Source organism: Elephas maximus, chromosome 19 (genome assembly GCF_024166365.1).
Source record: "Elephas maximus indicus isolate mEleMax1 chromosome 19, mEleMax1 primary haplotype, whole genome shotgun sequence".
NCBI lineage: Eukaryota > Metazoa > Chordata > Mammalia > Proboscidea > Elephantidae > Elephas > Elephas maximus.
In genome coordinates this window covers 52,810,588-52,834,258 of record NC_064837.1, presented here as the reverse complement: position 1 = coordinate 52,834,258, position 23,671 = coordinate 52,810,588, and the positions used below count along the sequence as shown (strand labels likewise).

At 39.1% G+C, this 23,671-nt stretch overlaps 2 protein-coding genes across 4 annotated transcripts in view; one reads left to right on the top strand and one right to left on the bottom strand.

The window, feature by feature from the left end:
- STH (saitohin) overlaps positions 1-23,671 on the bottom strand; it is a 283,897-nt gene that overhangs the window by 206,572 nt on the left and 53,654 nt on the right.
- The window catches only part of KANSL1 (KAT8 regulatory NSL complex subunit 1), a 186,137-nt gene that overhangs the window by 136,844 nt on the left and 25,622 nt on the right, over positions 1-23,671 (top strand). For all 3 annotated transcript variants that reach the window (XM_049861617.1, XM_049861615.1, XM_049861616.1), the window contains 3 exons: positions 6,868-6,969; positions 12,423-12,538; positions 13,320-13,515. In XM_049861617.1, coding sequence (XP_049717574.1) covers positions 6,868-6,969; positions 12,423-12,538; positions 13,320-13,515 — 414 coding nt within the window. The remainder of the gene's footprint in view (positions 1-6,867; positions 6,970-12,422; positions 12,539-13,319; positions 13,516-23,671) is intronic.

The following is a 23,671-nucleotide window of genomic DNA, read 5'->3' as shown; positions in this document are numbered from 1 at the left end:
GGCTTATAAGGAGCATTCTGGCTGTACTTCTGGCAGTTTGTTCTTCTGGCAGTCCCTGGTATATTCAGTATTCTTTATCAGCACCACAATTCAAATGCATCAGTTCTTCTTCAGTCTTTCTTATTCATTGTTCAGCTTTTCATATGCATGTGTGGCAATTGAAAATACCATGGCTTGGGTCAGACGCACCGTAGTCCTCTTAAGTGACATCTTTTTGCTTTTTAACACTTTAAAAAGGTCTTTTGCAGCAGATTTGCCCAATGCAGTACGTCGTTATATTTCTTGAACGTGGCTTTCATGGGTGTTGATTATGGATCCAAGTAAAATTAAACCATTGACAACTTCAGTTATACAACTTAATTTCTTCTTCTTAGTGTTTTTTTCTTTCCTTTTTTTTCCATCTTGCTTTCTTGTGCTTTGTTTTGTAATCAGGCTTAACACAATTCCTTCTACCATTCTTTCCTTTTTTGTTTGGGTCTGTTAAGACTGCATGTACCGCTGGCACATCCCAACTCCTTTGGTCCTTGTATAAATCACAAACTCACCTCAACCACCAGGGAGTTATCCAGACCTGGGCAGCCTGTGCAGGATCCTGGTCTGCCTCAGGGAATGGGGGTAAAAGATGAGAAGACAAATCTCAGATTTTTACTTTGGCCTCTGCTAGTTGCTGGCTCTTTCAGGGTACAGGAGCCCTGAGGTTATTGCCACAAGGGTTGATGCCACAGCATGCTGCATTGACCCAGTTTAAACCCAGAATACTGGGAAACCCAGTTTTAGGGCTGTCGTGACAGGTGTGGTGTGGAACTTCAGGAAGTTTTCTTAACTAATAATCTTTTACTTTTGTGGCTATTAAACGTGATTTAAAAACTTTTTCTCAAAAAAATTTACTGTGGAGCATAGCAACCTGTGTACAGAAAAGGGCATAAAACATATAATGAGTAATTATAATTCAGAGTACATTGAATATATTTTGGGGAAAATCTAATCATGTAGACGTCTTCTGTAAAGCCTCACTTCCATAGGCCTCTTCAGAATTGGGCTCTACCTCTTTCTGCTCTCATACCACCTTCTGTAAACTTCTTTTGTAGCTCTGTCATTGTGACACTTTGCCTACCTGTCTGTCCAAGGCTAGATGAAGATAAGCTCCTTTATGGATGGAATCGATTTTACTTATTATCTGATTCTTGGGGTTTCACACTGCCTAGCACATGGTAAATGTTCATCAAATGTTACTTGAATGAATGAATTTTAGCTGCTTGGATGCTTTCTATTTCTTCATCTTCTTTTTTAGCAGCCTTCATCCTTTTTGGAATGAAGTATAAACCTAAAATCCAATCAAGTGTTTGATCTTGTATGCTATAGTGAATTTAGTTTCTGGGGGAGGAATGTACAGATGAATGCTAACTTAACATAGCATTTGAGTACATATTTGCAAAAATAGGTTTGATTACAGCTAAGGTGCATAGGGAAACCCTGGTGGGGTAGTGGTTAAGTGCTACGGCTGCTAACCAAAGGGTCGGCAGTTTGAATCCACCAGGCGCTCCTTGGAAACTCCATGGGGCAGTTCTACCCTGTCCTATAGGGTTGCTATGAGTCAGAATCGACTCGACAGCACTGGGTTTGGTTTTGATTTTTTAAGGTGCATAGAAAAGACCTTTGAGTGGATTAACAGGAGCTCCATTCTTCTAGTTGCAGAAGCCACAAAGCTTAGCTCTGTCTCTGACCTCTGTTTCCTCACATCCCAGAGCAGCTTACTTGCGTAGCTGATTGATACAGCCAGAACCCAACCACTTTGGTCCAGGCAACTGCTTTTTGCTTCTGTATTTGCCCCCTTTAGTCTCTGTATAGGAAACCCTGGTGGTGTAGTGTTTAAGTGCTGTGGCTGCTAACCAAAAGGTTGACAGTTCGAATCCACCAGGCGCTCCTTGGAAACTGTGGCGCAGTTCTACTCTGTCCTATGGGGTTGCTGTGAGTCGTTTGGTTTTTAGTCTCTATATAGGGTCTCTATGAGTCGAAATAGACTTGATGGCACTCAACAACAAGTCTCCATGACAACACAATACTTAAAGTGGTGCTTTTAGATTATCAGTCAGGTCGTTCCCTTCTTTTGCTTGAAACTCTCCAGTGACTTTCCATCTCAGAATATAAGCCAGAGTACTCTTAAAAGTTAGGTCCTGCAAGACCTCACCCCATCTTACTTGTGACTTGGCTCTCATCACAACCTCTCGCATTCATTTTATTACAACCTCACCGACCTCCTAACACTTCCTGACACAAATTGCTCCATTGAAGCCTTCGCATTGGCTTTTTCCCCCATATGTCCCCAAGAAACATTTCTTTCAAGTATTTGCTGAAATATCACCTTCTCAGTCCACCCTGCTGCTATTCATAAGGCTTTCAAGCCTCAAGTTGCAATAGTGAAGGATTGCATGGGGAAAATATTAAATGATGCAGGAAGCATCAAAAGAAGATGGAAGGAATACACAGAGTCATTATACCAAAAAGAATTAGTCGATATTCAACCATTTCAAGAGGTAGCATATGATCAGGAACTGATGGTACTGGAGGAAGAAGTCCAAGCTGCTCTGAAGGCATTGGCGAAAAACAAGGCTCCAGGAATTGGTGGAATATCAATTGAGATGTTTCAACAAACAGATGCAGCGCTGGAGGTGCTCACTCATCTATGCCAAGAAATATGGAAGACAGCTTCCTGGCTAACTGATTGGAAGAGATCCATATTTATGCCTATTCCCAAGAAAGGTGATGCAACTGAATGTGGAAATTATAGAACAATATCATTAATATCACCCACAAGCAAAATTCTGCTGAAGATCATTCAAAAACGGCTGCAGCAGTATATCGACAGGAAACTGCCAGAAATTCAGGCCGGTTTCAGAAGAGGACATGGAACCAGGGATATCATTGCTGATGTCAGATGGATCCTGGCTGAAAGCAGAGAATTCCGGAAAGATGTTTACCTGTGTTTTATTGACTATGCAAAGGCATTCGACTGTATGGATCGTAACAAACTATGGATAAAACTGCAAAGAATGGGAATTCCAGAACACTTAATTGTGCTCACGAGGAACCTGTACAATAGATCAAGAGGCAGTTGTCCAGACGTAACAAGGGGATACTGATTGGTCTAAAGTCAGGAAAGGTGTGCGTCAGGGTTGTATTCTTTAACCATACCTGTTTAATCTGTATGCTGAACAAATAATCTGAGAAGCTGGACTATATGAAGAAGAACGGGGCATCAAGATTGGAGGAAGACTCATTCACAACCTTGCTTGCTGAAAGTGAAGAGGACTTGAAGCACTTACTAATGAAGATCAAAGACCACAGCCTTCAGTATGGATTACACCTCAACATAGAGAAAACAAAAATCCTCACAACTGGTCCAATGAGCAACACCATGATAAACGGAGAAAAGATTGAAGTCGTCAAGGATTTCATTTTACTTGGATCCACAATCAAGAGCCATGGAAGCAGCAGTCAAGAAATCAAAAGACGCATTGCACTGGGCAAATCTGCTGCAAAGGACCTCTTTAAAGTGTTGAAGAGCAAAGATGTCACCCTGAAGACTAAGGTGCGCCTGACCCAAGCCATGGTATTTTCAACTGCATCATATGCATGTGAAAGCTGGACAGTAAATAAGGAAGACCAAAGAAGAGTTGACGCCTTTGAATTGTGGTGTTGGCGAAGAATATTGAATATACCATGGACTGCCAAAAGAACAAACAAATCTGTCTTGGAAGAAATGTGGGCAGAATGCTCCTTAGAGGCAAGGATGGTGAAACTGCATCTTATGTACTTTGGGCATGTTGTCAGGAGGGACCAGTCCCTGGAGAAGGACATCATGCTTGGCAGAGTACAGGGTCAGCGGAAAAGAGGAAGACCCTCAACGAGGTGGATTGACAACAGCGGCTGCAACAATGAGCTCAAGCATAACAACGATTGTAAGGACGGCGCAGGACCAGGCAGTGTTTCGTTCTGTTGTGCATAGGGTCGCTATGAGTGGGAACCGACTCAACGGCACCTAACAACAACAACAGTGCACCCTACTCTGACCACCCAATATGAAATAGTGTCCACTCCCACTTTCTGATCCCCTCACTGTCTTTTTTTTTTCTTTAGTATTTATCACCTTCTTATGTACTATATAAAATTTTCTTATTCATTATTTATACTCTCTCTCCCCCAATACTAGAATGTAAGCACCTTGAAGAATGGATTTTGTTTTGTTTTAAATAGGTAAGGAAGGATAGGTCTCTCATTTCTCTCCTGTGTCCCCAGCACCTAAAAAATGTTGATGAATAGATAAATGAAAAGTAGATTGATTGCGCTGAACTGAAAGAAAGAAAGAACAAAACAACTTTAGCTATAGTTCTGCCATGGACTGGCCTATTGAGACATGTATGACCTTGGACCTGCATCCTCTCTGGGTCTATAAAATGAGGGGGAATAGGTGGTCCCTACCAGATATCATAATACTTTCTCAGAAGGGATCTTTGTAGTCTCTCTGAGAGGTATTTTTAGAAATTATTAAGTAATTTAAAAAGTCTTCCTTTTGGAGAAAATTAGCTGCTGTGTCCTGTTTTTTCCTACCCACCTAATAATAAAATTGAAGGAGTGATTTTATACCTAATAGTTGGAATTATTTAGACTCCTGGCTATAATTAACGTGAAAATGTTAATATTTTCCGGTTCAGGGGGGTGGGGGGAGGCGAACTCTAAACCTAAAACCCGACAAATACTTGTTATGTGTTTCCTTTCTTGATGTATGACTCTGTTAGGAGAGGATATGGGAAATATATTTGTATTTTATCCAAGTCTTCAAGGTATTTACCATTAGTTAACATTTAAACACAAATTGAGACAATAGTAAATGAAATAAATACATAATTTGGCCTAATGTTTTGCCCTGGAAATGAGATTTAAATCCAGAGAGGGTAAGATACGTCAGGGGTAGTGATGGCTCATTGGTAGAATTCTCAGCTTCCATGCAGGAAATCCAAGTTCTGGCCAGTGCACCTCAAGCGCAGCCATTACCTGTCTGTCAGTGGAGCTTGTGTGCTGCTGTGATGCTGAACAGGTTTCAGCAGAGCTTCTAGGCTTAGACTAGGAAGAAAGACCTGGCGATCTGCTTCTGAAAAATCAGCCAGTGGCTCCCAGTCGTCTGATTTCGTTGTGCATGGGCGTCACCATTAGTCGGTGGCCGACTTGATGGCAGCTAACAACAATAAGGTACAATCACTGTGCTTTGGGAAGTCAGGCAGTGTAGATAAAACACGTAGGAGCTCAGTGAACTTAGGGACATTTTCTGGGAAGGAAGTAAGACTTGGACTTGCAAGTTCTTTTGAAGGATGAGTAACAGTTTGAACAGATAAGAAAATTTTTTTAGAAGGGCAGCATCAGTATAAGCAAAGACTTAGGAAAAGGCAGTATTGTATAACAGTTAAGCTTATTTACTGTCTACTTTGTAATAATCTCTACTTCCTGAACAGCAATAAGAATCCCACATACATTCAGATATTTGTCTAGATGATAATGAGATTTGGGGGAAGGGGGAGCTGGTCCTTTTTTTTTCTTTATGTCATAGAGATTTTGAGTTAGAAGTACTCCGGGGATGGATCAGTTGATTCAGTGGCTCGCTAAAGCCTGTGTCACAAGGGCCCAGGGTGCTCTGAGATCCCACCCCAGACTGATACATCACAATTTCTAGAACCTGAAGTCTATATTTTAGAATGTTCTCTGGGGGGTTCTCATGCAATGCCAGGGCTGATGGAGTCTAGTATTTTTGTTCTTAGAGCTTGCGTTAAGGGCTTACCAGGGAGCTTTTGAAAAAATGTAGACCACCAGGCCCCAGCCCCATGTGTACTGAGTAGTTTGATATTGGACCTAGGCAAGTATAGGTTGATAAGTTTCCCCAGGTGATTCTAATGCAGAATTTCCATTGAGAACTTAATCTAATCAGATCTCCTTATTTTCTAGACCAGGGTAAGCGATCTGGAGACACAAGGCCCTGGTCACTTGCATCCTACTCTTCCTGTTAAAATTGTCATAATCTTATTTTGGTCATCTCTTGTATTCATCAAGATAGGAGGGATTTGTGTGGTGTTTTGGGTTTTGTTTGTTTTTTCATAGTATGCTGACTTCTGCCTTTATAAAGCTGGGTACGTACCTACTATAGAGAGGGCTTGGGGGTTGTTTTAAATTTCTTTTTACGTGGTGAATGTAAGTTCTGAATTTGAAACTGTCAAGCAGGAACTTAATCTGGAGTAGCACTTACGCTTATGCGAAACAGGTGCCTTTGGGCAGTTTTTTTTTTTTTTTTTTTTTTAAGCTCTTGGTTTCTAATATATTGCAGGAGCTGTTCATTTTTCTTTCACCCTATAGTTTTATTTGCTCAAATACAGTTGGTCAAGCCCATCCTTTACAATAGTAGCACTCTTGCATTGGTAATCCTTAAACCACGTTTGTGATCAAGTTAACTAGAGAAACTGCATTGCCGGCGTTAATCCAGTAGAGTCTAGTTGACAGTGTAGAGAAAAATACCATAACCCATGTGGGAAATATAAATGAGAAATGTTAAATAGCTGACAAGCCATGCAGTCAAGTGAAAGAGAGCTACATTTATATGTGTGTGTGTGTGTATATATAGCTACTGCTGGACCTTTTGTTAAAGTATCACAGTAGGAAAGCAGAGCTGTTGATTGTGTAGTTTGTTTCTGAACCATAGGATTAGGGAAAAGGCCTCTAGTGAACTAGTCTTCTCCCTCTCCCCAACCCTTTTGAGATGAACTCTTGTTAAATTTTTAGTTTATCCCGTTCATTTACAATGTTTCTCTCTTCTCGGTCCCACAGGGGTTGATCGTTCTTGGGGAGGCACCTTCCCCAGAGCACACAACAGACCTATTTCTTCCACTTAGTTCTGAGGTGAAGACAGATCATGGGACCGATAAACTGGTAAGTGTAAAAGATAGAAAAGGGGAAATGAGTGAGAATTCAGGGTGTAGCCTAGGAGCATAGTTTTGTTCTTTTGTTTTTGTAACTAGGGTCCATACGTTGGCTGAAGGAAAGGAACTGTATCGCCTTTTATCACATGACATTTCAAAATCTGAGTTACTGAATAGGGCAACACAAGGCCCCTTCAGCAGCTGTGTAGCTGACCTTGGAATTAAAAAAAAAAAAATTTTTTTTTTCTCCTAACTCTCGGAAACCCTGATTAGGGCTGCTAACCAAAAGGTGGACAGTTCACGTCTACCAGACACTCCTTGGAAACCCTATGGGGCAGTTCTACTCTGTCGTTTAGGGTAGCCATGAGTCGGAATCGACTTGATGGCAGTGGGTTTGATACCCGCCCCCCAAGACACCACAACCAGTGCCAGCGTAGCATTAGGGAATGTTTTTGGGAATCGGGGGAGACTTAGGTGTGGCTCTGGCTCTGCTCTTTAAATTATGAGTTAGCCCAGCCAGTCTCCTTGCATTTGCAAATCAGCAAAGTTTGTTATACTTTATTGTTACCATTGTTAGCAGATCCTGTTACTGTTGTTAGGGACAAACCACTAGCAAAACTGACAAAGACGAAAAAGAATAAACAAAAATTACCAAATATGAGGAATGAGAGAGGATATCAATACAGATCCTGTGAATGTAAACAAATTTGGGCCTATAAATTTAGCAGCAGAGGAAATATTCACATTCCATAAGAGACATAGATTATCCAACCGACACAAAAATATATAGGCTACATGAGTAGCCTTTTGTTTATTAGAGAAATTAATTCATAATCAAAAACCTTCCCACAAAGATTTAGATGATTTCTCTGGTAAGGAAGAAATCATACCAGTCCTGTCCAAACGCTGTCAAAAAAAGGGGGAATCATTTCTCAACTGATTTTATGAAGCCAGCATAGCCTTAATACCAAAACCTGACAGAGACATTGGAAGAAATTATTTTAACCAGTATTCCTCATGAACACAGAAGCAAAAACCCTTAATACAATATTAGTAACTTGAATCCAGCAATATATAAAAAGGATAATGTAACACAAACAAATGGGGTTTATCTCAAGAGTGCAGTCAGTGTTTGGGTAGCATTCAAAAATATGCTTGATAGTATTAACATAATAAAGGAAAAAACCATGTAATCATCCCAATGGCTGCAGAGAAGGCATTTGATAAAATTTTAGTATAATAAAAACTAGGAATTAAAAAAAAATTTTTTTTTTTCTCAACCTGATGTAGAATTTACATGTAAAACCTATACCTAACATGATATTCTTGGTGAAAGATGATGCTTTTTTGCCTGTAATCAGGAACAAAGATTTTCTTTTCACCTCAACATACAGACAGGAAAGTGTTAGTTTCCTAGGGCTGCCATAGCACTTAAAATGACAGAAGTTTCTTGTCTCGCAGTTCTAGAGGCTAGAAGTCCGAAATAGGTATTGGCAGGGTCATGCTCTCTCCAAAAGCTCTAGAGGAAGCTCCTTCCTTGCTTCTTCCTTAGCAGCCATTGGTATTATTTCGCTTGTTAGATGCGTCACTCCGGTCTCTGCCTTTGTCTTCACATAGCTGTCTTCCCTCTGTGTCTGCCTGTCTCCTCTTCTTAAAAGGATTAGAATGCACACTACTCCAATATGACTTTCATGTTAACTGATAACGTCTTCAGAGACCCTATTTCCAAACAAGATCCCGTTCACAAGTATTGGTGGTTAGGATCTGAACATCATCTTTTTGGAGAACACAGTTCAATCCATAACAGGCACGCAGCCCTATTTTACATATGCAGGAATTGAAGCCTGGGAACTTGGTGGTAGTGGAATTCCCAGAAGTGTTCCATTTGCAGTTGAGTACAATTAACTGGCTGTGGCTCTAGTTGATGGAAATGGCTGGTATACTGTTTATAGGCTAACAGTATTTTGGTGATTTTAAGCAAAATTATGCTGAGTGTCAGTGAGATGGGGAGCTTGAGACATGAAATACTTCGCGCAACATTAAAAACTAATTTATCTTGGACCAGAAATAAAACTTGAATTCCTGACACCCAGTTAGACTTTTCTTTTGATTTTTGAGAATTTGTCGCAAAAGGGAATAACTAACCAAAACTGAACTGTTGAACTGTTAGAGATTTTTCTAGGCAGATGAATGCAGTGCATTTAAGACGATGTTATTTCAGTCAGGTATGGAATTACTTGAATAAAGTAAAAATGGATGCATAGAATGTATCTTGCAGGTAGAGCTTAATTTTATTGCTAACCTGTCTGTTGTGAGTTTTTAAGTGTGTGTCTTTGTTTTTACCCCTTCCTTTCTCTACTTTTTGGTAAAATAAAATCTAGTGGGCATTGGTTTCTAGATCCCCAAAAAATCTACCGCATGAGACCCCTTAATTTAATCTAGCTTTTCTTTAAGGGGCTCTTAATTGATACTTCATTGATCTGGCTAAGAGGATAGAGTAATGAATCAGCCAGATGCCTGCTTTCCATGAATAACAAATTTGAATCTCACTGCTGTGTTAATCATTTTATTCCATGCACGTGGCCCTTTCAATCAGGGAAAAATCAGTTCAGCAACCCTCCTTGCTACCTCTAAGATTGCCCCAGAAGGTAATTTCCTAGGCCCTTTCTTTGGAGAAAAGGTAGATAACAGATATGTTGCGCCTACCACTTCAACTGTTGTACTCTTTTCTTTCGAGTTGTGGGTTTTTTGTACCCTCGGAGTACATCTGAACACCAAATAAAATTCAAAGGGAAGCTTCTATGATAATCCCTACTGTCTGATAAAAGAGTTTTAAGTACTTATATCCTTTTTCTGGTTTTTTTCTATTGGATGACTCATGTCTGAGTCATGCTTTAGTTTTCAGAAAACTCAAATGATGTAAACCACTGAGGTAGTAATGATTAAGTTTAAATTAGTATATAGATTTAACATTTCTGAGGCATTAGTTAATGTTTCACTATATTATCTCTTAATGTCTTTGCAGCCTTTTGGATTGAAAGACAGAGTGTGTGCACTTTTCCTTCAGGCAGTATGAATCTGTTTAAGCTCTAAGTGAAACTTAATGTGTGTGCCGTGTCATCGCCCCCCGCCAAGATAGAACAACCATTTGAAAATTTGGGCTAATATTTTAAGCCCTTTGAATATGAAGTAGAAAGTGTGAGCTTAGTTGCCCAAATGCCCCACTTTTGCTTCTCGGTGTGATTACAGGATTTCCCAAGGTCTGTAAGCAGATCCCTCCTGAATTTTCAGTGTCACCTCACATGACTGGGAATCGGATCCAGACCCACTCTGGAGTTCACTCTTCAGATGACTCTGTGTTTCTTATTCTCAACAAATATTTATGCTAAATAATGTTTTTCCTGTTGACTTCAATTTTAATTTTGGGGCTGAATTACCCCAGGAAGTTCAGATTCCTCTTAAAAATCAATAAAATTCATATCGTAGTGGCATTTAAATTAATACATCTATGGGCATGAAAAAAAAAGATAGGCTTTTAGCTGTGATTAACTGTGAGTGGTGAGATTACTGATGCTTTTTTTTTGCTTTATTCTTCTTTAGACTTTTTATAAGAAACATAAATTTGTTTTGAAACGAGATTTTGTTAAATAGCAACATTTTGTTTAGTCTTTGTACAGTTCATTCTCTCATAATCCCTAAAAAAAATCAACCCATTACTTAGCACCTTGTAGAGCATGTAGGTATATAAATCAGATCACTGTCATAATTTTATGCTAAAAGCTAAAATTTGTAAAACTCTGAAAATCAGCATGTCATTAAAAAGTTCACACACAGCGTATTCATGTTGAAAGGAAACTTCGTTGTAACTGTGCTTCGGACACTGACTATTCAGGTTATTGACAGATACCATTGCAGTGATCACCTTTATTTAGATTTTTGGGAATGTGTTCGTGGAGTTTTCCCTTGAGGATAGATTTCTAAGGTTTAGTAAATACTTTGTCAGAGGATTTGAACATCTTTTATGGCTCTTGCTATTTAAGACCATATTGCTTTCCAGAGAAAATTAGTGTACAGTGTAAGGCATTGAGTCTGCACAAGATTTCCTGTAATTTTTGCAGCATGGATTAATGTCATTGTTGAAGGTATCTGTACTACCTTCGTTTGACTTTCCCAAGGCCTTGCAGCATACTAAATGATTGGGCTGTGTATTATGATCTGGCTTCTTGGGTGATTTGTATTCTTAAGACTTCTACATTGTTATCTTCCCAATCTACCGTCATTTCTTGATATTTGTCTAGCATCACTTTTAGGTATACAGGTGCTTTGGTATTTTCTCTTTGGGGGTATGGAGATCAAAAGAAATTCAGCAATACTGATAAGTAAAATTTCAGCCTCATAATAGAGACTTTGAAATGAGCTGGTATCATTTAACGGCGGGAGAGGGGGGATTTCATACACTCCAGAGCCAGTTGGAGAATAAGGAGCCAAAGACGAAACAGCCTTGCTGTGGTGTTTCAGCAGCCCCCAGAGCTGTTGGGTAACTGCATGTGTGGCGTTACTGCCTGTGCCTCAGAGACTTAATATGATGGGCGTCTCATAGCTGCCCCTGTCCCTTTTAAGCCTATTGCTGTTGTTGAGTCCAACTCATTGCAGCCCCATGTGACAGAGTAGAACTGCCCCATAGGGTTTGTTTGTTTGTTTTTTGGTGGCTGTAATGCTTACGGAAGCAGATCACCAGGTCTTTCTCCCACAGAGCCACTGGATGGGTTAGAACTCCCAACCTTCAGTTAGCAGTCAGGCACTTAACCATTGTACCTCCAGGGCTCCTTCTCTTGAGCCTAGTAAATAAATAATTTGTTTTGAAATAATGAAGTTGAAGCTTTGTCAGGTTCTTCCCTATCTCCCTTGATTATTTTTCTATTCTAAGCTTACATTTGATTTGTATAGTCTAAAGACAATAGTTAACTATAGCATCAGGTAAATCAAATCACTTATTTGCTGAGGTTTTGATTTTTTTTTCTCTCTTCTATCACAGAAATATACAAAGGTTTTTAGAAAACAAACTTCCCCCACACACTGTGAAGTTAAGCAGAGATTAACTATATTTAAATTTCACCTTGGTTGTCTTGTTACTGAAGTTAATGTATCTTTCTTAACCCTTAGTTGGAGGCTCATGTTACTTTGTCATTGTGTTGCTGAGCTTGTGTTCCATGGAATCCTTGTGGTGATTTCTCTGTCAGTAGGCACTTACTACTTAGTCTTTTAAATATTTGGGTTCTCCCAGCCCCCAAGTAAAAGCTAATTTTTTAATTTATTTTCTTTTTCCTCAGTCATATAAGTTCTGTTTTTCAGGTTAGTCATCAGAAGTTTTAGTTGCTTCATGTAAATGAAATGTTGCTGCTTTTCAGGGAGAGATGCTGTTGGTTAAATGTCGATAAATGTATTTTTCTACCCTTTATTCAGATTGAGTCTGTTTCTCAGCCACTGGAAAACCATGGTGCCCCTGTTATTGGTCATCCTTCAGAATCGTCTACCAAATCATGTGGAACACTGAGACCTGTCAACGGAGTTATTAACACGTACGCTTTGTCTTTCCTACTTCTCGTTTGTCACATTTAGTAGACTTGTAAAAGCTGAGTTTGGGGCTCTTAGGGATCCCTAGCCAGGACTGACACTGGTTTAAGGAAGCAGAAACATTATTATGTACAAATATTTTGTATGCATCCTACAGTAGCAAGTATATTTTAATTAATATTCGTAATATGTTCCCTTTTACTTAATATGGTCTAAAATGAACTGAACACAGAGAAAAAGGTCCTACCATTATTTTGAATCATTGTTGGTCCTGGTCTTAGAAGAGTTCCTCAGAAGTGTTTACAGAAATTCCTGTACTCCAGCAGATGAGATCCCTAAAGGCTGTTTGTCAATTTTAAAGAAGGTTCAAGGTATCCCTATACAAATGAGCAATATGTACACATCCCTGAAAGTCAAGTTTCATAGGATGACTGGTTCTAAGGCATCTCATTTACATTTGCAGGATTCATCGTTTTCTTACCAGTTGCTTACCAATTGCAAATCTGTAGAATTTTACTCATGCTTTTGTTGAAGAGAATTCATCACTAGAACTTGAGTTCATTTATTGACATTCGTACTTGTCAGACATGATGAAGTTAATGATATGCACCCAGAGCCTCACAGATAAGTACAGACAGACACAGTGCACACACTTAGATTAGCCAGAGATGACCTGCTGCTTCTCTTGTGTCTGAACATTTGCAAGTAGAGGAATTTAAACCAGTATTAGAGGCTTTGTTTCCTTGGGTCCTCTGAGAAGTGAATACTTTTCTTCCCCTTACGCAGTCTCCAGCCTGTCTTGGCGGACCACATTCCAGGTGATGGCTCTGATGCTGAGGAGCAATTACATAAAAAGCAGCGACTGAATCTCATTTCTTCATCATCTGATGGCACCTGTGTGGCAGCCCGGACACGTCCTGTACTGAGCTGTAAGAAGCGGAGGCTTGTTCGACCTAACAGCATTGTTCCTCTTTCCAAGAAGGTCAGTACCAGTGAGAGCTGGTCATTGGCAAGGAGTGAGCCAGACACTCAGAGGTTTTAGTCTCATGCCAACTTTGGTTCACTTAACTAGTGTTTTCCATATGGGCTGACCACCAGGGTTTCCTGGGGAGCTTTTAAAAAACACTGGGTTCCGGGGCCCTATTTCATAGAGATTCTGATTGAGTAGCTATGGAGCTGGGCTTGGGAATTTTGTTTTACAGTAGCATAAGGCTCCTAGGTGACTCTTCAGGCAGGTTTGGAAACTACTGCCTTGCGCTGTTTAGTAGAAGTGGACGAGGGGACTTTTAAGTGAAGCTATCAAAAAAAATTTTTTTTTCTTTTTTTATCGACACTGGTTTTTTTTTGTTTTTTTTTTTTTTTTTTTAATCAACACTCTGAAGGAAAGTTATGGGCCTTCTCACCTGCACTATTATTGCTGGAAATGTTAGTGTAGAATGCTTTGTCTTAGACTAAGAATTTCCATTAAAATTTCTAAATTGATGTTACTATAGAAATGTTTGTCTTCACATAGAAAATGGAATCACAACTGCAGAAAACTTTTAAATTGATTGCTTGCTGACTCTTGAAATTACAGAGTTGGCTTTATTCCAAAACTAATAAAGAAATACTCCAGTAAAATTAGTAGCATGCAGTGGTTAAGAGCATTAACTTAAAAGACAGTAAACTTGGGTTTGAATCTTGGTGCTGCCTGCCACTTAGTCATTTTGTGATATGGAGCATCTTAACCCCCAGCCCCCAACCCAAGGCTCAGATACCTCATAGGATTGTTTGAGGATTAAATGAAAATAAATGCAACACTCTTACTGGGGTGTGTGGCTGATAAGTTCTAATTACAAAGTGGCTGTTACTGTTATTTTGTTCATTCACTCATTCAACAAATACATATTGAGCTCCTACAGTGAGCTGAATCTGTTCTAGGCACTGGGAATACAACACAAGACAAAAGCAAAAATCCTTATTCTCGTGAAATACTCTGATGGAGAAAGAAAATAAATCAGTGAATGAAATACACAGTACGTCGCATGGCAGTAAGTACTGTGGAGAAAGGTGCAGCAGGGGAAGGGAACTGAAAGTGCCGAAAAGTTCAGATCAGAGTTATGGAGGTTGAGCCTTGAGGCATTCTAAGATTAGAGGTGTGAAGAACTCAGCAGGAGTGAATAATGAACTATAGAAGGAAAACTAGGAAAGTGTGGTATCCTGGAAGGCAAGTGAAAAAACTTTCTGAAAGAGTGATCTGTGTTGGGTGTGCTCATAGGTCAAGTAAGATGAAGGCTGAGAATTAACTATTGGATTTGGTGGGGCCAGGGTCTCTTTGGAGACCTTGGTGAGCAGTTTTGCTGGAGGAAGAAAGGTAATTAGAGCAGGTTCAGAAGAGAATGTGTAGGGAGGAATTGAGAGAGCCATATTGCTGTAAAGGAGAGCAGAGAAATAGCCTATTTGACTAAAGGGAACTTTTTCTTAAGATGGAGCTATCACAACATAATTGCTAATGAAGAAACTGGCAACAAAGGAGAGGGGAGAATTGCTGAACAGTTAATACTTGAACAGTGAATTTTCAGTGATTGACCTGTTTTATTCTAGTATATAATGGTACTATACAACTTTGCCATGATCTAAAGTACTATAAATTGGAATCAGTATGATTTCTGTCCTCTTTAGTCCTCAGAAAACCCATTACCGTTGAATCAATTCTGACTCATAGCGACCCCATAGGACAGAGTAGAAGTGCTCCATAGGGTTTCCAAGGCTCTGATTTTTACAGAAGCAGACTGCCACATCGATGTTTTCTCCCGTGGAGCAGCTGGTGGATTCAAACCGCTGACCTTTTGGTTAGCAGCTAAATGCTTAACCACCGAGCCGCCAGGGCTCCTTCTAGTCTCCAGACTCTGCCTAAAGTACCAGAAATAGAAAAAGTAAGATTTTATAGATTTATTATATTGACATTGGATTTCTTAATTTTTTACTAATAGCCATATAAATATAAATTATTTTCTGAAGGATTGGGGAGTTTCTGGAAAAGCAAGAAAATACCTTATCATCACGTGTAAGAAGGTAGTCATGGTTATACCCTTGACACTTTTTACACAGAGTGCTTTTACACCAAAATAAATATGTAAATAAATGAAAAAGTCAAAAAACAAAAATAAAGAAATAGTAGCCTTCCTCTGTTTTGGCAGTTTGCCAGCCATGGTGTCATGACACCTAGGGGTGTTAAAAACATTTTCTAAAGTATTTGGTAGCCTCCTGCGTTTTGTTTTAAACCATGGAATAGCAAACTTCTCTTCTTGATTTTGACAGTAGTTTGTTCTGCTCCGTGCCTTCAAACGAATGTACTTTGAAGGTCTGTATAAAATTTTCAAAGACGGTTCAAGGAGAAGACATGTAAGGCAAACTAAAGACCATTTGGTTCTAGTGCCATTTTCTAAAATAGAGTCATTCTGACATACACAAAAGTAAGCTGTGTGGAAAATAAGACAAAGAAAGAAATTGAGTTTGGGAAATAAACCGTTTGCTGGGTATAGCAGAAATGCTGGAGTTCTGCCAAAGGTGGAGTCGGACACCATTCCTTCCACCTTGATTGCTCACTGTCTCACATGGGTCCTTGCTCATGATGTACCCTTGGTAATATTGGCTAAGAAGCAAGCATCTTGCTTTCCAGCGTCTTGAGGTACTTGATCTGCAAAGCAATTTGACAAAATTGCGAGTGACGTCAATGTTCCAGGTGTTATTCAGGCACCCAGGATTCAGTGGTAAAAAAGACAAAGTGCTTTCCTTCCTGGAGGTTACTTTCTAGTGGTAGAACTAGTCAGTGGAGAAGTTACAGATAATTCATTTTCCAATACTGGTAAATGACAGTGAATTTATATTTATTGTGGTAAGATTTACTTTAAATTTTCTAAAGAAAACAAGAACAATATATTTCTGGGTTAATTCCAGTTACCTTTGTGATCACCCTTCCCACCCACCAAAAAGGATAGGTTCTGGTGTATTTACCAGCCTACAGAATGTTTAAAAAAAAAAAAAGTTTAATGTCAGTGTTACCGGCTTATCTGCATTTTAAATTATCTGTACTACCTTCCAAAACCAACTGTAATACTCACTTTAGGGATCCCATTCAGTTACTGTGTTTTGATCGTGACTGGAAATTTATTCTATCAAGTTCAACCAGCATTTCTGGAATTAGCCTGTATCTTACAGTTGAGGTGTGCATTCAGTGTAATAACATTTTTTTTTTCTCCTGAAAGGTTGTTTTTATATCACTGATGCATCTTACATGCAGTGATTAGAGCAAAGCGTTCAGTAAGAGAAACTTGCTGGAAATGAGAATGAGGCCTATCAGTAGGTAATGAAAGGCCTTGCTTGAATGCCCAGACTGTTGATTTAGATTTTATCCTCTAGATTTTAGGTTTTTGAGCAAGCTAATTTTGAGGAAGATAAGTCTGGAAGTAGTCTTACACTTATGATGGATTGGCGCAAAAGAGCCTGGAGGCAGAAAGAGAGACTAACAACAGTAATCCAAGAGGAAATAATGGTCTAAGAGCTCTGAAGCTCTGAATATGGAATAGATTTTAAAGGTAGTCCTGGGAAAAATCACTAGGGCTTGTTAAGTGAATTGTCAGTCAGGGTTGGGAGGACAGAGAGCTTGGAGAATGGGAGAAGTAATGGTATCCTCCACAGAAATCAGGAAACGTCGGGGATGAAATTAGGACAGGGAATTACAAGTTGATTATATTGTACTTTACTATACATTTCATCCTCTTCAGGGTCTGGTATGGTAGACGTTAGCGAATAGCTTAAGCCAGTGAAGAGAAACACTCAGGTGCAAAGCTAAAAAAAATTTTTTTTTTTTTTTCCATTATTTGACATTCACTTCTTGGCCAGTGACCTGCTGCTTCTGAAGGAGTTTTTAATTAATCTAAAATACTAGTTTCCAGATTTTGAGATGTCAGATTAATAAAATTTTAAAAACTTGGTTTTATTCTGTCAAGAAAAGTTGTTTTTAAGTAAATCATAGTACAAACAGTATTTTAAAAAGAAAAAGAATGTAGTTTTATTAATAATTTGCTACAATGTTCTCATTCTCAATTTACTGTGGACCGTTGGAGACTTGTACATAGTTGGCAATGGGAACCGGCAGTGTTTGGGAATGAATGGTTGAAAAAGCTAGTTTTCTTCATGCTGATAGCCAGTAAAACAAATAATGCCCAAGTTTATTAACCTGCTCTGGAAATTTTTGGATTGGCCTTAATAGCGTTTATTTTTAATTTTTTTAAATAGCATTTCTTATGGTTTGGCAACATTCCAGCGTGGTTTTAGAGTTTCATAGTCTTTGTATTGGAGTATAATTGTGTCATAGGAGGATTGCTTTGGGTTGAAATTTAAAGTTGGCTTTTGCAGAATTCCCAGTGGTTTTCTACCTCATCCCATTGTATCTTCTCATTGTCTAACACTTGAGGGATGACATTTACGTATAGGGCATTCTCTGAGGAGTGTACCCAGATTTTCCGTGAGCATAATCAGCGTAGATGAAGGTGCTGAGTTACACACAATTCTAGACTTCGTAGTTTTAATCTTACCTATTTAAACCCAGTGTCATGACATTTGTGGCTGAGGGCTGAAGAACTAAAGTTATTATGAATCAGTATTAAAAATGAATAATTTGGTGTCAAGTGGGCTATGTTCTTGATTAAAAGGAAGCTCTTTTGGAAGACGTTGGAGGCCCAGCCTTTCAGTAGCAGTCGGACTTTTGGGAAGGAGCAGGAGTGCTATGTGGAAAATTATAGTTCCTCAGGAATTAAAACTACTCAAAGAGTACTCACTGAGAAATAACCCAGTGCCTAGAACTGTGACCTCTAAATTTTTATATTTGTATCAAAAAAACATCTGTGAGTGAATTCTGAAAGGTTGAAATAAAAATAAGAGTCTCTAATATTTTATTTCTTCACATGAATGGATCTTCAGGAGCCAGTTGTGGAGTACACTTGGTCATAATAGAATTAGCATACCTATGAAAACGCCTTCAGATGCTAACAGTGAGTTAGGTAAGGCATTGATTTTCAAGTGCAAAAATGAAAGCAAAGGATTATAAACCATCCTCAAGCCCAAAAAAAAATTTTTTTTAATGCTTTGGACTACTGATATTCTGTGATTAACAGAGAATTATGAATGGAGCCTTAATCTGAAGTACAAATTCTTCCGTTAAGTATTGCATTGGATTTTTCATGGAATATTTCTTACTTCAGAGAGGATTGGCATCTTTACAGTGTATTAAGGGCAAGTGGAATTTCTCCTTCAGTTCTCAGTGTTTCCTGTTTTTTATATTTCCGTTAAATTGTGAATGAAGTTTTTTCTTCCATTTATTTTTTGTCAATATTACTTTGCTGTTGGTTTTTAAGTATTCTGTAATTGAACATTTTTCTGAACTCTTGAACAATTTTTCAGTTGATTATCTTTAATTTTCCAGGTAGGCTGTCATTGATCAGCAAATAATTTGATACCACTTACACACTTCTTACCCCATTTCCTTGTATAGATGCACTTTCAGAACAGTATTAAAAAATAGTTGGTCGTAGTGAGGCATGCGTATGTCACTCTTGATTGTTAATAGCAAATACTTCTAGTCGTTCACTGTTTTTGATGTATGATAACTTGTTAAAAAAAATTGAATTGGGACACTTCATCTTTTACAGTGTTCTGGGAAGAATTTAAAGATTGTTGAGGAACTACTGTTTTCTTTAGAGGTTGCTGGAACTTAAGGTAAAACCTTCTGAGACCAGCACCTTTTTCACAGAAAATTGTCAGACTCAGATACTTTCAGATTTACACGTAGCATTTTATAAAAATAATTCTTGATTTTTAAGTCCTTTTATCTGTGGCTATATCTGCTTCTCGATTTTATTTGTCTGTCTTTCCTTGGTTAATCTTGTCCACAGTTTCTCTGTTTTATTGGTTGTTTCAAAAATTAGTTCTTGGCTGTTAATTTCTTCCTGCTGCCTTCTCCCTCACCCCCTCCCCTGACTTTATTAGAATGGTTATTAGCTTATTTTTTTTTCTGTTCTTATGTAATAATAAAAGTATTTAACTTTTTGAATTTTCGTTTGAGTGTTGTTCTGATGGCATTCCACAGCCTTTGATGTGTGAAGCATTCTTATTACTGTGATTTGTAAATTGCCTTTGAGTTTTTGAGTTCTTTTCCTTTTTTTTTTTTTTCCCAAGTGTGAAGAATTGAGTTTCTGAATTCTAAATGATTGGTTTTTTCTTTAGAAATCATGCCCTCCTTGTGACTTGTAGCCTTTGTCTATATAAAATAACATATCCTGTCCCAGTAGTAGTTTTGATTTTGTTTTAAATTCTACCTTTTTTTGTTTTTGTTTTTAATTGTGCTTTAGATGAAGGTTTACAGGGCAAATTAGTGTCTAATTAAACAATTAATACACATATTTTTTGTGACATTGATTGCCAACCCCACGACATGTCAGCACTCTCCCCTTCTCGACTTTGGGTTCCCCATTATCAGCTTTCCTGTCCCCTCCTGCCGCCTTGTCCTTGCCCCTGGGTTGGTGTGCCCATTTAGTCTCATTTTGTTTTCTGGGCTTGTCTAATCTTTGGCTGAAGGGTGAACCTCAGGGGGTGACCAGTACTGCGTTAAAAGGGTCTCTGGGGGCCGTGCTCTCTGTGTTTCTCCACTCTCTCTCAGACCAGTAAGTCTTGATTTTTTTTTTTTCTAATTTTTATTGTGCTTTAAATGAAAGTTTACAAATCAAGTCAGTTTCTCACATAAAAACTTACATAGTCCTTGCAACATACTCCCAACTGCCCTCCTCCTAATGAGACAGCCCACTCCCTCCCTTTACTCGCTCTTTTCATGTCCATTTCGCCAGCTTCTAACCCCCTCTACCCTCTCATCTCCCCTCCAGGGAGGCGATGCCAACATAGTCTCGTGTCCACCTGATCCAAGAAGCTCACTCCTCACTAGCATCCCACTCCAACCCGTTGTCCAGTCCAGTCCCTGTCTGAAGAGTTGGCTTTGGGAATGGTTCCTGTCCTGGGCCAACTGAAGGTCTGGGGACCATGACCACCAGGGCCCTTCTAGTCTCAATCAGGCCATTAAGCCTGGTCTTTTTACGAGAATTTGGGGTCTGCATCCCACTACTCTCCTGCTCCTGCAGGGGTTCTCTGTTGTGTTCCCTCTCAGGGCAGTCACTGATTGTAGCCAGGCTCCATCTAGCTCTTCTGGTCTCGGGCTGATGTAGTCTCTAGTTTATGTGGCCCTTTTTGTCTCTTGGGCTCGTAATTACCTTGCATCCTTGGTGTTCTTCATTCTCCTTTGATCCAGGTGGGTTGAGACCAATTGATGCATCTTAGATGGCCGCTTGCTAGCGTGTAAGACCCCAGATGCCTTTCTCCAAGGTGGGATGCAGATGATCTTTTTTTGTGGGTTAGAATTTTGTTCTGCGTTTTCTTCAGCTCTATCTGGGACCCTTTATTGTGATCCCTGTGAGAGCAGTCAGTGGTGGTAGCCGGGCACCATTTAGTTGTGCAGGACTCAGTCTGGTGGAGGCTGTGGTACTTGTGGTCCATTAGTCCTTTGGACTAATCTTTCCCTCATGTCTTTGGTTTTCTTCATTCTCCCTTGCTCCAGACAGGGTGGAACCAGTAGAGTCTCTGTCAGACTAGCAAGCCTGGTCTTCTGTGCATGTGTGAGTGTGAATTTGAATTTTGTTCTACATTTTTCTCCAGCTCTGTTCAGGACCCTCCATTGTGATGCCTGCAAGAGCAGTCGGTGGTGGTAACTGGACACCCATCTAGTCGTTCAGGGCTCAGTCTGGTGGAGGTTGTGATAGTTGCGGTTCATTAGTCCTTTGGACTAGTCTTTTCCCTTGTGTCTTTGGTCATCTTCATTCTCCTTTGCTCCAGCTGGGGTGGGACCAGTAGATGTATCTTAGGTGGCCACTCACAAGCGTTTAAGACCCCACATGCTACTCATCAAAGAAGGATGTTGAACATTTTCTTTATAAATCATGTTATGCCAGTTGAGCTAGATATGCCCCGAGACCATGGTCCCCAGCCCTCAGCCCAGTAATTTGGTCCCTCAGGGAGTTTGGATGTGTCCATGATGCTTCCGTGTCCTTGCCTTGGTCAAGCTGTGTTGACTTCCCCAGTATTGTATACTGTCTTAACCATTCACCAAAGTAACCACTTATCTATTGTCTATTTAGTGTTTTTCCCTCCCCTCACCTCCCCTCCCTGTAATCATCAAAGATCTTTTTTTTTTTCTGTGTAAACATTTTCATGGGTTTTTATAATAGTGGTCTCATATAATATTTGTCCTTTTGCGATTGCTTATTTCACTCAACATAATGCCCTCCAGATATATCACGTTTTGAGATGTTTCTCAGATTCATCATTGTTCTTTTATCATTGTGTGTATGTTCCATAGTTTGTTTATCCATTCATCTGTTGATGGGTTAAAGTCTCTCTTTCTTGATACTGATAGTATATGTATTTTTTTGTGTGTTTTTCTCATCCATTTACTTTTAGCATTTCGTTTAAAGTTGCTTGAAACACCCGTGAAAGGAGATTTCGATGTGCTTGTTCATTTAGCCTCCTGGAATTTCTGTTTTGTTTCCTTTCGTATTTAAACATACATTTGGTTTTCTTTGATCTTATCTTGATGTTCTTGTGTTTGTTTTTGCCAGTGACTTTCTTAACTTTTATAAGTGAACTTTTTTTTTCTTAATTTGGGAGGCTTTTTTTTTTTTCCCAATTTTACTTAGCGGAGTTCAGAATTGTCCCTCTATATTTTCAGTTTATATTAAAAATAATATGGGATCTTAAATTTATATTATGTTATCTTTAAAGATTAATTTTATATTCACTTTTAAAAACAGATAATACAATCAGTATTTAGGCTTTTTTTGATTACAACTGTTTTAATTGCTCACCAAAAGCCTTTTTTAAACCTTCACATCCCCAATTTGTTAGTTCTTCATTTGGAATTATAGTTCTTTAATGATTAGAGTGGAGCCCCTAGGTGGTGCTTGGCTGCTAACTGAAAGATTGGCGGTTTGAATCCAGCAAGAGGCACCTCAGAAGAAAGGCCTCGTGATCTACTTCTAAAAAAAATGATCCACTGAAAACCCTGCTGAGCACAGTTCTCCTCTGACACACATGGGTCATTGCGACTGAGAATCTGCAGGTGGGGTTGCTTAATGATTAGGGCATAGTTGCAAGTAATATACTTTCTTTGTTCCTTGAATGACCTTATCTTGCTTTTATATGTGAGAAACAATTTGACTGTCTTTCAAGCTCTTAGATCATAACCTTTCTCCCACAAAGCTCTTCCCACTCTTCTGTTTTTGTTTTTGCATAGAATTAAGCAGATGCTAAACGCATTTTCAGTCATTTTTATAGAAAACTGAATTTTATCTAATCTGGGTACATGTGAGTTTTTGTTTTTACTTCTGTAAAAAAAAAAAAAAGTCGCCGTTGAGTCTCATCTGACTCATGGCTACTCCATGTGTTTCATGCTAAAACTGGGCTCCATAGGGTTTTCAATGGCTGTGATCTTTTGGAAGTAGATCGCCAGGCCTTTCTTTCTTCCAGGGTACCTTTGAGTGAATTTGAACCACCAACCTTTTTTTTGGTTAGTAGCCAAGAACGTACCCATTTGCACCACTCAGGGACACATATATGCTTGTATTTAAGTATTTCTAGGATGTGTCTAATTGTAAGCTTTTGTTTTGTCCTAGAACAAAGGAAGCCCATTCTCTGCACTGTCCAATATGGTAACTACTATCCCTGGGTAGCGCAAACAGTTAGCACTTGGCAGCTTGAACCCACCCAGAGGCCTTGAAAACTGTGGAGCAGTTTTCCTTTGTACACATGGGGTCACTGTGAGTCCACACCCACTCGAGGGCAGCTAACAACATCATTCACATGTAGCTATTTAAATTAAAACTAAATAAGATTAAAAAATTCAGTATCTCACTTGTTGTACCAGCCATATTTCAAGTTCTCAGTAGCCACATGTGACTGGTGGCTGCCATATTGGGCAGCACAAATATAGAATGTTTCCATCACAGCAAAAATGGAGTGTAGAGTGCTGTAGAGTTCTTCATTTAGCCCTGTCAAGT